This window comes from Callorhinus ursinus, unplaced genomic scaffold, assembly GCF_003265705.2.
Source record: "Callorhinus ursinus isolate GAN/ISIS: 27379988/994484 unplaced genomic scaffold, GSC_fseal_2.0 scaffold36, whole genome shotgun sequence".
NCBI classification, from domain to species: Eukaryota; Metazoa; Chordata; class Mammalia; order Carnivora; family Otariidae; genus Callorhinus; species Callorhinus ursinus.
The window spans coordinates 5,605,086-5,620,103 of NW_027397098.1; the positions used below are offsets into that span (position 1 = coordinate 5,605,086).

The 15,018-nt window shown below is 41.7% G+C and overlaps 1 protein-coding gene across 4 annotated transcripts in view; it reads left to right on the top strand.

Moving 5' to 3' along the window:
* USP6NL (USP6 N-terminal like) overlaps positions 1 to 14,564 on the top strand; it is a 288,797-nt gene extending 274,233 nt beyond the window's left edge. For all 4 annotated transcript variants that reach the window (XM_073879915.1, XM_025853520.2, XM_025853518.2 and 1 more), the window contains one exon: positions 11,031 to 14,564. In XM_073879915.1, coding sequence (XP_073736016.1) covers positions 11,031 to 12,439 — 1,409 coding nt within the window. In that variant the 3' untranslated portion in view covers positions 12,440 to 14,564. The remainder of the gene's footprint in view (positions 1 to 11,030) is intronic.
* Positions 14,565 to 15,018: the final 454 nt, after the last annotated feature.

The window sequence follows — 15,018 nt, forward strand, 5'->3', positions numbered from 1 at the left end:
GAATAATTTTCCTGACAACAGCCCCTGCCATTTCTTACTGAAAACTGTTTAGAACAGTCAGAGTACATATATTCTGTCGTTGAAATTTAAAAGTAGGATCTTCCTTACGAGAGAGCACTTAGAGCAGTTTGCTGTAATTCTGTGTCTCCTGTTGGGTGCATAAGGCTGGTAATACCTTCTGACACCTTTGACCTGCACGGTTTGTAGTTCAGTGTAATGTCCACGGGGTGGCAGCAGAGACCTGAGTAAGATCAAAGGTGGACAAACCTGAGGGGATTTGAGGGATTCTCCCGTTTTGGGTTTTTGTTTGTTTGTTTGTTTAAGGGATGGCTAGAATAATCTTTTTATTGGCTTCCTTTTTTTTTTTAAAGAAAAAAATGTTCAAAAAAACCCCAACTAATAAACTCTTTTGCCTTTATTAAAATATATCAAGTTGGCACTGGCATAAAAATGCCACTTTTCATGGAACCCTAGTAAAAATATCACTGTTGTATTTTCACAAAGGTGTCCCTGTTATATATGATAGGAATTGTGGTGCTTTCTTACCTGTTAAGAGTAGGGCAGTAATTCTTTTAGACACCCCTGTTTTCAAGGGGAAGAAGAGAATTAAATTATAGGCATGGGGTTTATAGTGGGGTGAGCACAAACAGTACTGTGGCTACTGAAGCGTTCAGAGTGTACATATTGCCGGTGTATAGCCATCTGTTTTGACATCAGTTATGTTCCAATCTTATAGTTACCCTTGATTGCTTGGGGCGAAAGGCCAGAGGTGAACCAAGCAAAGCCAAGTCCAGCAGTGTTCGTGTGTATGTGGGGGGGGGTTCAAGTAGGAGAAGATGGGTCTAAGGATTGTACAAGAAGGTCTAATGCTTATTTGGATCACTTTTGTGGGAAAAGGGCAAAGAATATCATTAGCATATGAAAGTACGGGTGACGGCATTTGTCCTTCCTGAGGGGTCTACACAGTCTGTCTTCAGCTCAGTGAGGTCGAATAATTCATCTTCAGGAAGGCAGTGCCTTTATCACAAAGTCAAGTAGAGTTTTCTTCCAGATTTCATAATTACCAAGCTCGGATTGCCCTGGCACAGGGTCCTTGAGTTTGGGTACTGCCTTTGGAGTGGAGCGGCTTCTGCCTCGCTCAAGTGCCCGCTCAGACACGAGTGTCTCTGGGAAGGGAGACGCCGCTCCGCCCCTCCGTTCCCTGTGGCCGCCTCTACTCTCTGCCCTGTGCTCTCCTTCCTTCTCTTTCTCGTCCTCCTTGTCATTCACTTCCCTCCCCTCTCTCCCCCACTTTCTCTCCTCACCTCTTCTTTGCCCCCTTTCTTCTCTGGTCACTTCTTTCTGCCTCTTCTCATCCCCCCTGCCCTTGAGAGAGACAACCCTTTTCCACAGCCAGCGTTGCTCCCAGGGCCAAGGACCTGTGCTGAGACGCAGGCCACGTGTGTATGTTTGATCGCTGTTGGGTTACTGAGAATTCTACACGTTAGAGGTGTTTGGTCATTTATGGGAGTAACTTGAACATGGCCTACCGTGTCCTCAGTCAGCAGGTATTTATGGAAAGTAGACGCTGATGCCAGGATCCTGAGCCATGTATCAGTTCCACCTGTTGATCTTTAGCACCCCCCAGGGCACAGATCACTATAGTGAGGACGGATGACCAGATACTGTTGTAAATGAAGCAAATCCCGGTCTGCAGGCTGGCCCTGGCACCTGTGAATATCCTGGCCCTCCATAGTCTCATGTGTGTTATTATCTTTAAAATTGGGATGAATTGGGTTTTTTAAGTCCCTATATTTTAGAAGGCTCTTTCTTATATCTCTGTCTACTGCCTCTTTAAAATTGTTTTTACATTCTTCTATGCTTATTGAAAATCTCTTTGGGGGCAGAGAGGCCGTATCCTCTAAATGTCTTTGTACATTTGAGGTATTCACCCTGTACCTACTACTCGGCCCTAGTACCTAATGAGAGATTGCCATTTAGAAATTAGTTAAATGCAGTGTCACTTTGCCCTGGATTTTTTTCCCTCTAAACCCTGCTACATCTAGTTTCTTAGCTGGTAGATCTTAGGTATTTATAACCATTATGTTTCTGTGCTGTTGATATGGACAGTGTGTCAGTACTCTAACTCATATTAATGACGTACGAATGAATAGACATTTTGTCACCACCTCACTTGTAATTCCATTACTATCTTAGATACTAGCGGTTGGCATCTGAGAGAAGTATACTTTAAGTAGGTTATTGTCTACTAGGGGAAAGGGACTGGTGTTTTGGGCTACCATGAAGGAGCTTGGAGATGCTACTTTTCTGATATTTTAGAACAGTCACAGAATTTTTTCCCCACTATGGATTTGGGCCTCTTGCCCATTCAGTAAATAACTTGTTAAAGTTTTCTTTTAATTCTATGATGTGTAGACGCACAGAACATTAATGTCCCTTCCTTAGAAAACTTGCTGTATTGACTTGAATATAAAGTGGTGTTAAATGTAAGGTGAAGGGGCGCCTGGGTGGCTCAGTCAGTTAAGTGTCTGCCTTCGGCTCGGGTCATGATCCCAGGGTCCTGGGATCGAGCCCCACATCGAGCCCCGCATCGAGCCCCGCATCAGGCTCCCCGCTCAGCTCAAAGCCTGTTTCTTCCTCTCCCTCTGCCTGCCGCTCCCCCTGCTTGTGTTCTCTCTCTGTCTGCCAAATAAGTAAATAAATAAAATCTTTTTTTTTTAAAGATTTTATTTATTTATTTGACAGAGAGAGACACAGCGAGAGAGGGAACACAAGCAGGGGGAGTGGGAGAGGGAGAAGCAGGCTTCCCGCCGAGCAGGGAGCCCGATGCGGGACTCGACCCCAGGACCCTGGGATCATGACCTGAGCTGAAGGCAGACACTTAACGACTGAGCCACCCAGGCAGCCCTAAATAAATAAAATCTTAAAAGAAATAGATGAAGGTGAATACTTTTCTTACCCTTTATATTGAAAAATTAAATCTTCCATGTATGTATGTATGACGCATACCTTTCCATTTTGTTTCATGCATGAATTACCACCTTGGTCTCTCCATTACCTTTTTCTCAATCTTCTTACTCCTTCTCTTGAGTTATATATGCCTTATATCTGTAATCCCACATTTTTACTCTGTGTCCTCTTAATCTTTACCAGTATGTGCTTTTTATCTAATTAAAGGATTTCAGGATGGAAGTCTACAGATCTAGAATACAACCTTATTTTCCCCAGAGATGTTCCATTTTCTCTCACAGTCCTTTTTCCTCTCCACTTTCTTGCTTCCACCTCCCCCAAGTTTTTTGTTTGTTTGTTTAGTCTTTCCCCTGGATTGGTCCCTTACTAACCCTTTCTACTCTGGTCCAGTTATTCCAAACCTGGAATCTTGCTTAAATTCTGGGTTACACACTTACAAAGATGCCCTCTCGCGTCCGTCATTGTCAGTAAGTCAGTCTAGCTGAATGTCTATGGAAAATGCTATGGAAGCCAGCCCTAGATTGACCGTCGCTTGCAATACCGTGGCGACCACAACACAGAAAATGGCATATGGGAATCTGCGAAGTAATGGAACTCTCATTACTATGGATCTGTTACTGCCTGTGTCTACCTTCCACATTTGTTTTGTTCAGTTGTCTTTTTGATGTGGTTATGTAAAATAAGTTTTAATTATTATAGTTGATTTCATTACATGTCGACATTGAAAATACGCTAGGAACATAAAAGCAGATGATTATAAATACTGAAATTTGTGATTTTTTAACTAGCAGAAAAAGGCAGTCCATAAAATTAGTGTTTACTACAGTAACTCAGTTTTGAGATTAAGGATGTAGATGCTAGGGTAATGTCTTCTTTCAGGCTGCTGTAATAGAAATACCACAGATTGAGGGGCTTTAACAACAGAGGAATATTTTCTCATAATTCTGGAGGCTGGGAAGTCCAAGATCAAAGTGTTGGCAAGGTTGATTTCGTCCCTCTTTGGCTTCAGCTGGCTGTCTTCCTACATGGTCTTCCCTCTGTACCTGTCTGTGACTGTACATCTCTTCTTAGAAGGACGTCATCCCTATTGGGTAAGAGGCCCACTCCAGTGTCCTCATTTAACCTTACTTACCTCTGTAAAAGCCTTATCTCCAAATGCTGTCATACTCTGCGGGATTAGGAGTTAGGGCTTCAACACATGAATTCTGAGGGGACCGACTTCAGCCCAGAACAGTGGGGTAATTTTTAGGCAGACTTTGCTGAAGAAGAGAACACACAAATCTGTCCGCTGGTGAATTATCCCCACCTCTAGTGCCCGGTCCGCCTCGGAGGACGCGGAGCATGCGGCTCTCCACTAGGGCAAACACGCTAGGCACTGCCCACTGCCTCACACGGGTGAGTCAGGCTCAGACTCTCGCTCCCTCTAAGTGTCACCTGTCTGGGGTATTTGGGAAGGTGTGACGACAGAAGGAGAAGGGTTGTCCCCCGCCTGGCCCAGAGCCCCCTGTCTGACCGCTCCTCCTCCAGCGGGGTGTCCCCCCTGCTCTGCCAGGGGCTACTCCTCACTCCACTGTTGACCACAACTGGGACGACCCCATGGGATGCAGTCCTTGCGGTGCAATATGGCTACTTTCCTAGAAGCCTTTGCAGAGGGGGTGGTATCATACCTCTCTTTGTGGCCCCATCCACTGCCCCACTCTGAAGAGAGGTGAGGGCACTAATCCCATCATGAGGTCTCCACCCTTATGACCTAATTACCTCCCAAACCCCATCTCCAAATACCATATTACATTGGGGAATTCCAGTATATGAATTTTTTTGGCCGGGAGCGGGGGGAGACACAAACATTCAGTCCATAGCAGAGAGTTGACCTTGTAAAAACCTAATTACAAGTGAATCTGGCTTTCATGGGTTGTGAATTGATACAGATGGAAACACTGAAGATAAGATATGTGCATCCACAGTGCAGGCTGAGAAACATTTGCAGCTTTCCCGCATAGGCTGGTGTTCTGGGGAGGCCCCGTGCATGCATGTTGCAGCACTGGTTCATTTGAAGTCTGGTGGTGGTGTTGCTGTGTAATACTGCTCTGGACAATGTGTGGGACATTTTCGGTTATTGCCCATGAACTGCAGTGCTGGTGGCTCTGGGTGCCCGCTGCCGAAAGCCACTGGAGTGGTGGAGGAGTGGAGCAGCTTAAAGGGCTCAGCGGGAGAGTCTCTACAACTAATCCAGTTTTGTCCTGTAACAGCACATCTCGCAGGCAGGAATTAACCGCTCTCTGGGCACCACTGCTTTGCTTTTCTTCTTGATGGTTATGGTTTTCATCAGGCTCCCACTCACCCACCTGGAAAGAGCATCGTGGTGATTGGCTGATATTTTTATCTGATGGAATATCAACCAGCCATTGAATTAGCCACTCGGGTTACTGCTTTGTGCCCTTAGGAAATTGTCCAAGTGGGGACCAAGAGGAAATTCATAAGTTCAGTTTTTCTTTTCTATAGGTCTTTATGTCTTCTTGATAATTTGTTTGTTGGTGTCATCTGCCTACGGGGAAGAAGGAATTCCTGTATTTATCTGGGACTCAATGGATAACTACTTGTAGAGCTGGTGAAAGCTTTTTTGGGGCCACAGATTTTAATTTTATTTTTGTTGATAGTTTTTTAACCCAATAGGCTAAATAACTCCTTGTGAATATTCTCGACTTGTGCTGCATTTGAGTCCCCTTTTTACTTTGATTCTAGCTGTTTCCTATGAGGCTAGTCAGACACTGAACTGGAATTGCCTCAGACTATTTCACAGACAGCATTCATAAACACGGACAACTTTCAGAGTTTGGGTTATCACTTAAAATATCGTGTCCACATACCATAAAATGTCTTTTTTATAAAAAGATATGAGAACAGGGGCACCTGGGTGGCTCAGTTGGTTAAGCATCTGCCTTCGGCTCAGGTCATGATCCCAGGGTCTTGGGGTCAAGCCACACATCGGGCTCCCTGCTCAGCTGGGAGTCTGCTTCTCCCTCTCCCTCTGCTGCCCCCCCTCCCCCCGCTTGTGTGCTCTCTCTCTTTCAAATAAATAAAATCTTAAAAAAAAAAAAGATACGAAAACAATATTGGTTGCACCCTCTGTCACTGAGCAGTATCTAGTGCCGTCTTCAATCCCAGAGGGCCCCTTTGCTCCGCTCATCCCTCACAGCCCACACCTAGCGCATGAGCGAGTGTGTGGACCCGACCTTACAGTGTATGTGAGAAGCAGCCCCTTCTCATGAGTTCCATCCAGAGGGCTCTGGAATCAGCTCTGGGTTTGAGCTGTGCATCTGCCACTTACCAGCTGGAGCCCCTATGCAGGTTCACTTCTGCCTCGGTTTCCTCTGTACAATGAGAGTCACAGTGGTGGCCTAAGTTATATGCCTGTTGCTAAATGCTGTGTGTACAGCTTTTTGAGTGGTGGCTGACACATGGTAAGTGCGTACTGAAAATTAGTTATCACTGTTACTGTTAACCAACAGTAATTATTACATAGTCAAAGTCCAGCCCACCAAGGTGAACTTGGTAAGAGAGGTATCAGATGGTGTTACTGTTTGCTGAGAAGCCCTCAGTAGGTTACAGTGAACTCGGAAAGAAATTCAGAGTCCGTACTGTAGTTTTCAAGGCCCTGGGTGATGTGAGTCTTCCGTTCCTCCGGGCTCGTCCCCGGCTGTTCTCTGCCTGTCTCCCACTCAAGGCGCAGGGCGCCTTTGTTCCTGCCAGAACTCTACCATGCCCCGTCCTGCCCCCAGCCCAGATCGCTGTCTTCTCCTGATGCTGGCTGTCCTCCGAGCTCTGCACAACCAGCCATATATGCTCCGTAACGACAGGGACCTCATCCTTTGGGTCCTCTCTGGATGGCCAGCACCCTGAGCAGTGTCTGGTACATAGTATTTGCTCGATACATATGTATTAACGGATACATGAACAAAACAAACTGTAATTGCCAGTTTACTGTGTGTGCTTTCAAATGTGCTTCAGAAGTATCTCTGGAGTTTAATGAATGTGGCATAAAAGGCAGAACTGGAATGAAAATACGGGGTCCTGGTTCCCATTCAGCATCTGCCATGACAGATCACACGGCTGTCTGAGACTCTGCTTCCCATTCTAAAATACAGGCAGAGCTAGGTCTCGAACCCTCGGACTCTGAGCAGCTGCCCAGCTGAGGGAAGAGGAGACAGGGTGACTTTCCACTTTCATCAGAGCAGCTGTGTTTACATTTTCTTTATATATTGGGGCTTCATATGAAATTCGGTTTGAAAAAAAAAAAGAGTCTGCTTTTAAAAAGTTTAAGGAACTACTGGATTAGAAGAGCACAAAGGTTAGGGCACTTGGGTGGCTCAGTCGGTTGAGCATCCGACTGTTGATCTCAGCTCAGGTCTTGATTGATCTCAGGGTTGTGGGCTCAAACCCTGAATTGGACTCCACGCCCAGCTCAGCGTGGAGCCTACCTAAAAAAAAGGAAAAGAAAAAAAAAAGGAGCACAAAGGTCATTTTTAGCTTAATAATTCTGATTCCAGTAGCTTAACTCTTTCAGGGATATTGTTTCTTCATCATTTTCTGTTCTCCAACCCCCCAAAAGAAAAGTTCACTGAATATTTCTTTAAAATACCTTAGAAGCATGATATGTGGGTAAATAACAAAATTATCATCCATCAAGACTGTGAGCTACATGAAAATAACGTGTTTGCTCACGTCTCATGGACCCATCACTTAGCGCAGTGCCTAAAGCCGAGCTCACTCAGTAAATATTGTAGATGGATGGATGGGTAGATATAGGAAGAGAGCAACAACATATTGTTAAGTGAGAATATATTATTTTGTAATATAAACCATGGAATGTTTACAAATGAAGTCTTGTTTTTTCAAGATGATATTTATTGGTTATCTACATTATAATCATTTTAATTTTTTAAAACTCTTTTAAAAAGTTTTGTTTTTTAATTCCAGTAGAGTTAACATGCAGTGCTATATTAGTTTCAGGTGTACAATATAGTGATTCAACAGCTCTGTATATTACTCAGTGCTCATCATGATGAATGTGCTCTTAATCCCTTTCACACATCCTCCACCCACCTCCCCTCTGGTAACCATCAGTTTGTTCTCTGTAGTTAAGAGTCTGTTTTGGTTTGTCTGTCTGTCTGTCTGTCTGTCTCTCTTTTTTTTCCTTTGATGCTTTATTTTCTTAAATTCCACATGTTAGTGAAATCACATGGTATTTGTCTTTCTCTGACTTATTTCATTTGGCATCATCCTCTAGCTCCATCCATGTTGTTACAAATAGCAAGATTTTATTTTTTATGACTGAGTAATATTCCATTGTGTATGTATATTGCCACATCTTCTTTATGCATCTGTCAGTGGACATTTGGACTGCTTCCACATCTTGGCAATTGTAAGTAATGCTGCGGTAAACATATGGGTGCATGTATCCCTTTGAATTAGTGGTTTTGTATTCTTTGGGTAAATACCCAGTAGTGCAATTACTGGATCTTAGGAATGTTCTACTTTTAACTTTTTTTTTTTTAGATTTTATTTATTTATTTGAGAGAGCGAGAATGAGAGAGAGAGCACATGAGAGGGAGGAGGGTCAGAGGGAGAAGCAGACTCCCCGCTGAGCAGGGAGCCCGATGTGGGACTCAATCCCGGGACTCCAGGATCATGACCCGAGCCGAAGGCAGTCGCTCAACCAACTGAGCCACCCAGGCGCCCTACTTTTAACTTTTTGAGGAACCTCCATACTGTCTTCCACAGTGGCTGCACCAGTTTGTATTCCCACCAACAGTGCACGAGGGTTCCTTTTTTTTCCCCACATCCTCGCCAACGCTTACTATTCGTTGTGTTTCATTTTAGCTATTCTGACAGGTGTGAGGTGTTACGTCATTGTAGTTTTGATTTGCATTTCCTTGATGATGAGTGATGTTAAACATCTTTTCATGTGTCTGTTGGCCATCTGGATGTCTTCTTTGGAGAAATGTCTGTTCATGTCTTCTGCCTATTTTTAAATTGGATGATTTCTTTTTGGTGTTGAGTTGATTAAGTTCTTTATATATTTTGGATACTAACTCTTTATCTGATATGTCATTTGCAAATATCTTCTCCCATTCTGTAGGTTGCCCTTTAGTTTTGTTGATTGTTTCCTTTGCTGTGCAGAAGCTTTTTATTTTGATGTAGTCCCAATAGTTTATTTTTGCTTTTGTTTCCTGTATCTGAGCAGACATACCTAGAAAAATGTTATACTACAGCTGATGTTAGAGACATTACTTCCTGTGCTCTCTTCTAGGATTTTTATGGTTTTAGGTCTCACATTTAGGTACTTAATCCATTTTGAGTTTCTTTTTGTGTGTGGTGTAAGAAAGTGGTCCAGTTTCATTCTTTTGTATATAGTTGTCCAGTTTTCCCAGCACCAGTTGTTGAAGAGACTGTCTTTTTCCCATTGCATATGCTTTTCTGCTTTGTTGAAGACTAATGAACCATCTAATTGTAGGTTTACTTCTCAGCTCTCTATTCTGTTCCATTGGTCTGTGTGTCTGTTTTTGTGCCAGTACCATACTGTCTTGATCACTACAGCTTTGTAATAGGACTTGAAGTCTGGAATTGTGATACCTCGAGTTTTTTGGTTTTTGTTTTTGTTTTTTCTTCAAATTGCTTTGGCTCTTCAGGGTCTTTTGTGGTTCCATTTTAGGATTGTTCTAGTTCTGTGAAAAATGCTGTTGGTATTTTGGTAGGAATTGCACTAAATGTGTAGATTGCTTTGGGTAGTATAAACATTTTAACAATATTTGTTCTTCCAGTCCATGAACACGGATTATCTTTCCATTTCTTTGTGTCATCTTCAATTTCTTTCATCAGTGTTTTACAGTTTTCGGAGTACAGGTCTTTCACCCCTTTGATTAAATTTATTCCTAAGTATTTTATTCTTTTCGGTGCAATTGTAAATGGGATTGTTTTCTTAATTCTCTTTCTGCTGCTTCATTATTAGTGTATAAACGTGCAACAGATTTCTGTACGTTGATTTTTGTATCCTGTGACTTTACTGAATTCATTTATCAATTCTAGTAGCTTTTTGGTGGAGTCTTCAGGGTTTTCTATATATAGTATCATGTCATCTGCAAATAGTGACAGTTTTACTTCTTCCTTGCCAATTTGGATGCCTTTTATTCCTTTTTCTTGTCTGATTGCTGTGGCCAGGACTTCCAGTATTGTGTTGAATAAAAGTCGTGAGAGTGGACATCCTAAAACTGTTTACTGAATGGCCAATTTATTGTACCTTCCTTTAGTTCTTCATTAATTTTCTGATGCTAGTTATGTAAAATATAAAACTAAAAGTACCCAGTATGATTTTCTTTCTTTTTCTTTTTTAAATATTTTTTTTTCCTTTTTTGCATTTGCAGTAGGATCCTTTTAGAGTTATTAACTTTGAGATGGAGTACTATTTCTTTTTATCATGATGTTATACTATGGCGGGTACTTGAGATAATAATACTAGTAATAATAACAATAATAAGCTATTTTGGGATAACTTTGAAACTACCTGCCTTTTCAGTTTGGCAGACCTGCTTGAATTTGATAGGAGAGGTTTTACTGAGATTTCAAAACCATTTTAATCGAGGTAGGTTAAAGCAAAAGTAATGGTAAGACATGGAACTACTGACTACATGATTGTTTTTTAAAATGAGAATATCAGCTTTGCATTTTTGAAAAAGCCTGTAACAACATATCTTAAGAAAACATAAGAATCACATGTTGCATAATTGTATAAACCTTACTCATAAGTTCATAAAATATTTCCACCTGCCTGCTGTCTAAAAAGATTTTGCATTTTGCTATGTTTTAGTATCAGTCTCTCTAAAAAATGCTTCTTCTCAACCCCTAAAATTCTGTGGCGTGTGTGTGTGTGTGTGTATATATATATATATGTATGTATGTGAGTGCAGATGTGAAAAGCATGCAGTTGTTCATGGTGTGGTTCTTATATTTGATACTCTTTACTCCTGTATCTATGTTACTTATGAATCTATCTTTCCCTTTAGGTAAAGAAGATGAATATCCAAAGAAACCTTTGGGACAGCTTCCACCTGAATCTGCTTGCATTAGTCACCTGAGCAATGGACAAAGAAGTGTGGGCAGGTCAAGTCCCCATATGAGCAGCAGAAGAGAAAGTGGCTCATCACCTCACAAAAAACATGAGCATTCCCCTCGCCATCAGAGTAGAGTTGGTACACCAGAACGAGTAAGGGCGCTAAGACGGAAATCAGAGGATGAAGACAGTAAAAAGCTTAAAGATGAAACAGATCTTCCAAGAAAACTTCCATCAGGTCCACAAGACAGTTCCAGGCAATATAATCATGCAGCTGCTAACCAGAATAGCAATGCCACTTCAAATACCAGGAAGGAATTTGTGCCCAAGTGGAATAAGCCATCAGATATTTCAGCTATTGAAAAAACTGCCAAATACGCCATCGAAGGCAAAAGTAGGTCAGCGCACCCTGCACTTACAGTCACCATCCCAAGTTCTGCTGACACTCGGGTATCAAATGTAAGGCAGAAGATGAAGGTTTTGGATGCCGATGAAGGGAAACGGGGCTCTACTGCGTCCCAGTATGATAACGTACCTGAAAATGACAACAGCGCTTCCGTCGAAGAGGCACTAGAAAGAGCCTACTCCCAAAGTCCAAGGAACGTGGTTTACTCTCACAGCCCGAGGAAGCATGTGGAGCCAAGTTCTAGTCCATCAAGAATATTAAACAAGTTTACTTTTAAAGTGCAGCCTGCAGGTTATGCAAAATACCCATCTCTGTTGGATGGGGAGGAGCGCAGGACAGTGCACCCTCCATCCTACAGTAACCCCCCTCTTTACCATGGAAATTCTCCCAAACGCATCCCTACTGCTAACAGCAGCTTTGCATCTCCACAGTTTACCCATGGGACTCAAATGAATCCTTCCCGGAGACCTTATGGCTCTACTTTGTCAGTCGATATTTCTCCAGAGAAATCTTACAGCCGCCCGCTTCCTGTTGTGCTGCCCTCCAGCCGCATAGAAGTTCTTCCCATTGACACTGGTGCCGGGGGATATGCAGGCAATTCAGAGTCACCAAAGAATGGACAATTCATCATTCCTCCCATGGATTATCTGCCAGATAACAGAAAATGGCCGGAAGTTAGTTACACGTACAGACCCGAGACTCATGGACATTCGTGGACTCAGGATGCTAGCTGTGGCCACTTGAGCAATTTACCAAAATATTCCGCCTTTCAGCATGTTCCCTTTCAGGACCATAGCCTCCCGGCAGTTTCAGTAGATAGTCCAGTACGATATAGAACTTCCCCAGGTTTAGAAGATGCCAGTTCCTCTGGGTATCAATATTCAGGGCCCTCACCTCCAGTGTATCACTACAGAAATCGGGATGGACTTTCTATTCAAGAATCAGTATTGCTGTGAGAATTTATCTATACTTGGTAAAGACAAGAGAACAGAAACCATTTGAAACCTACATTGCTATGTTTATAATTGCCAAAGCAGTATTTTATACTATTGTAAACATAAACATCTTGCACAATTCCAGTGTATGCTAGTAATAAGAATATATAGGAGCGTTTCATCCCCATGTAGATGCTGCTTACGATGAGCATTTTTAAATTGCATCATCACTGAACCTGTTAAAAAGAATTTAACATGGAAACATAGCAGTAGCACTTAGGGATGCACGCAGAGTGATAATTCATGACTCGGTTTCATTTATATCGTTCTCCAAAACGTGAGCATTTTTGCGCCATTAGCCCATCCTGTTTTGAGTAACATTAGAAAGCACTGAAAAACTGTATAGAATAGATATTTTTAAGGCTGTATATAGTGTGTGTGTCTTTCAGTAGATACCAGAAGGCCTCCATGCACACACATTTGAACACAGAACTAAAGGAACGTTAACAAAATTAATTTTGGTCTACATCCATGAAATAATTTACTCTTCTTCCTTTCCTGAACTTGCCTTTCAGCCAAGACCCACCCCCCGTGTTTTCCCCCAGGTCCTAGAGTGCCCTTGGGCTTTGCCCTGACTTCAGGCAGCTTCTCTGCAGTTGTGGCCCTCTTCTTTCCTCCTGAAAATTAAAGACAGTGGAGAGAGAAAGGCCCACCACTGACTGGTGCTTAAACCCTGGGGCACTCGGAGTAAGTTTATGGCCAAAGGTGGGGCGCTGCTCATACCCCAAGATCAGTTTTAGAGCAGTTTTGGTGCGTCTGTGCCCTTTGTTCTGGTCTGCCTCTTGCAAAGCTCAGAGCAGAATGTTCCTTGCCAGATGCAGGGAAAGTGCTGCAATCCTGCTTTCTGCCGATGCTGGCAGGAGGGGTTGCAAGTTAGGCTCCTCAAGCACTCACACGGGGCAGCAGAACGGACTCCTTTGGAATCCATTTGAAAAGCAGAATTAACAATATGGTTACTCCTTACTTCTGCCCTTTAAATTCCTGCACGCCCCGGGGCTGTTCATTTACATGGGCTTTTTCTGGCACTCTTTCTTTAAAGGTTGATAATCAGTGGATATTGCTACATTTAGGCCATTAAATTATCATTGTGTATACTTGCAAAAAAATCCTAATTATTAATAGGAGTCTAAGGTTTTAATCTTTTTTAAGAAATAGCATGACTTTCATACTTCCAAAAATCTCCTTTTGCAGTGAAAACAAATTCAGGTTCATGGTTAAAAAATTAACAATGTCTTTTTTTAAAATAGTCTATTACACTACAATTAGCAAAACATGGGGACAGTTTTGGGCACCCCCAGAAAGTCTGACTTTGTGTTTAATTGGAAAGCTGGTTTTCAGCATACTTTCCTCATGTTTGAGCAAGGACAAGAGTAGAAAACCTAACATTGAGGGCTCTTCTTGTTGCAAGTTGGGACTTTAAACTTTCAAGGTACCGACGTATGTCTTTTCAAATGAGAGTAACATTTGTTTAGCTAGTGAATGTGACAATATTTTTTATGTATATAATGAGTCTAATGTAATTTTAATCAACTTGGTAATGATGTTATTAAACAGCAAAACAAATGGCAGTGTGTTAGCAGCTCAGCTCTATGCTGAAGCGCACACAAAATCCCTCTCTCCCTGGGCTCTTGATTCAGATCGTGTGGAGGCTTAGAAAGAAATGTAGATAAAACATGTAGCTGAGGATATTAATTCCAATGTTTAAACCATGATTCTGTGACTTGTAATGAACCAAGCTGTATAATTTAGGTTATGATAGTAGCATCTGAGCTGCTCCAAAATATATATGTCAACAGTGGTAAATACTGTAGATTTATATATATATATACATATATATATATGCAAAATATATATATACACACACTATTTTCTTATGTCATCTATGACATTTTTATCTGTATACTTTTTTTGATGTGATTGTTTTTAACATGCTAAAAGTAATAAGTATATTTTGTGTCTTTCATGTGCTTTTTTTCATACAGCAGAAGTGCTCTGCATCTCTGATGCTTCTAAAGCTAATTTTCTTCTAATTGAGGAGATACTGCTCAGTGTTTGCCTACATGACTTTATATATCTGTCTATCACAGTTGCATGTTAAATGCTTTATTAATTTCCGGGAATACTTTTTATCTGCCTTTCCTTTATTTTATCCGCCATTATTAATAGCAATAAGGTATTTCCAGTCTTTCCCACTATAAAATGTAGTTCTCTGTTAGCTTTTCAAGTAGGAAATTTTAATTTAAACTTATTTTGCCACCATACAATTTTAGTCTTTCAAATTTATCTTTTAGTAAGAGATAAATAATGGAATGATGATAAAAGATGAAATAGTATTAGTAAAGTGGGTTAAATATAATCACGAAACTGTATTTGACGAGGATCCTCATGGAGCGGAGGCTGATCTTAATGCATAGCTGGACGCGCTGTAGATATTTTGCCGTTATTTGCTCTCTTCTTTACAGCAGACTTGCCTCACGCAATACGCACTTTGGTATGGTTTTTGTTGTTTTAATATTTAGTTTGAAAAGTTAAAGAGACTA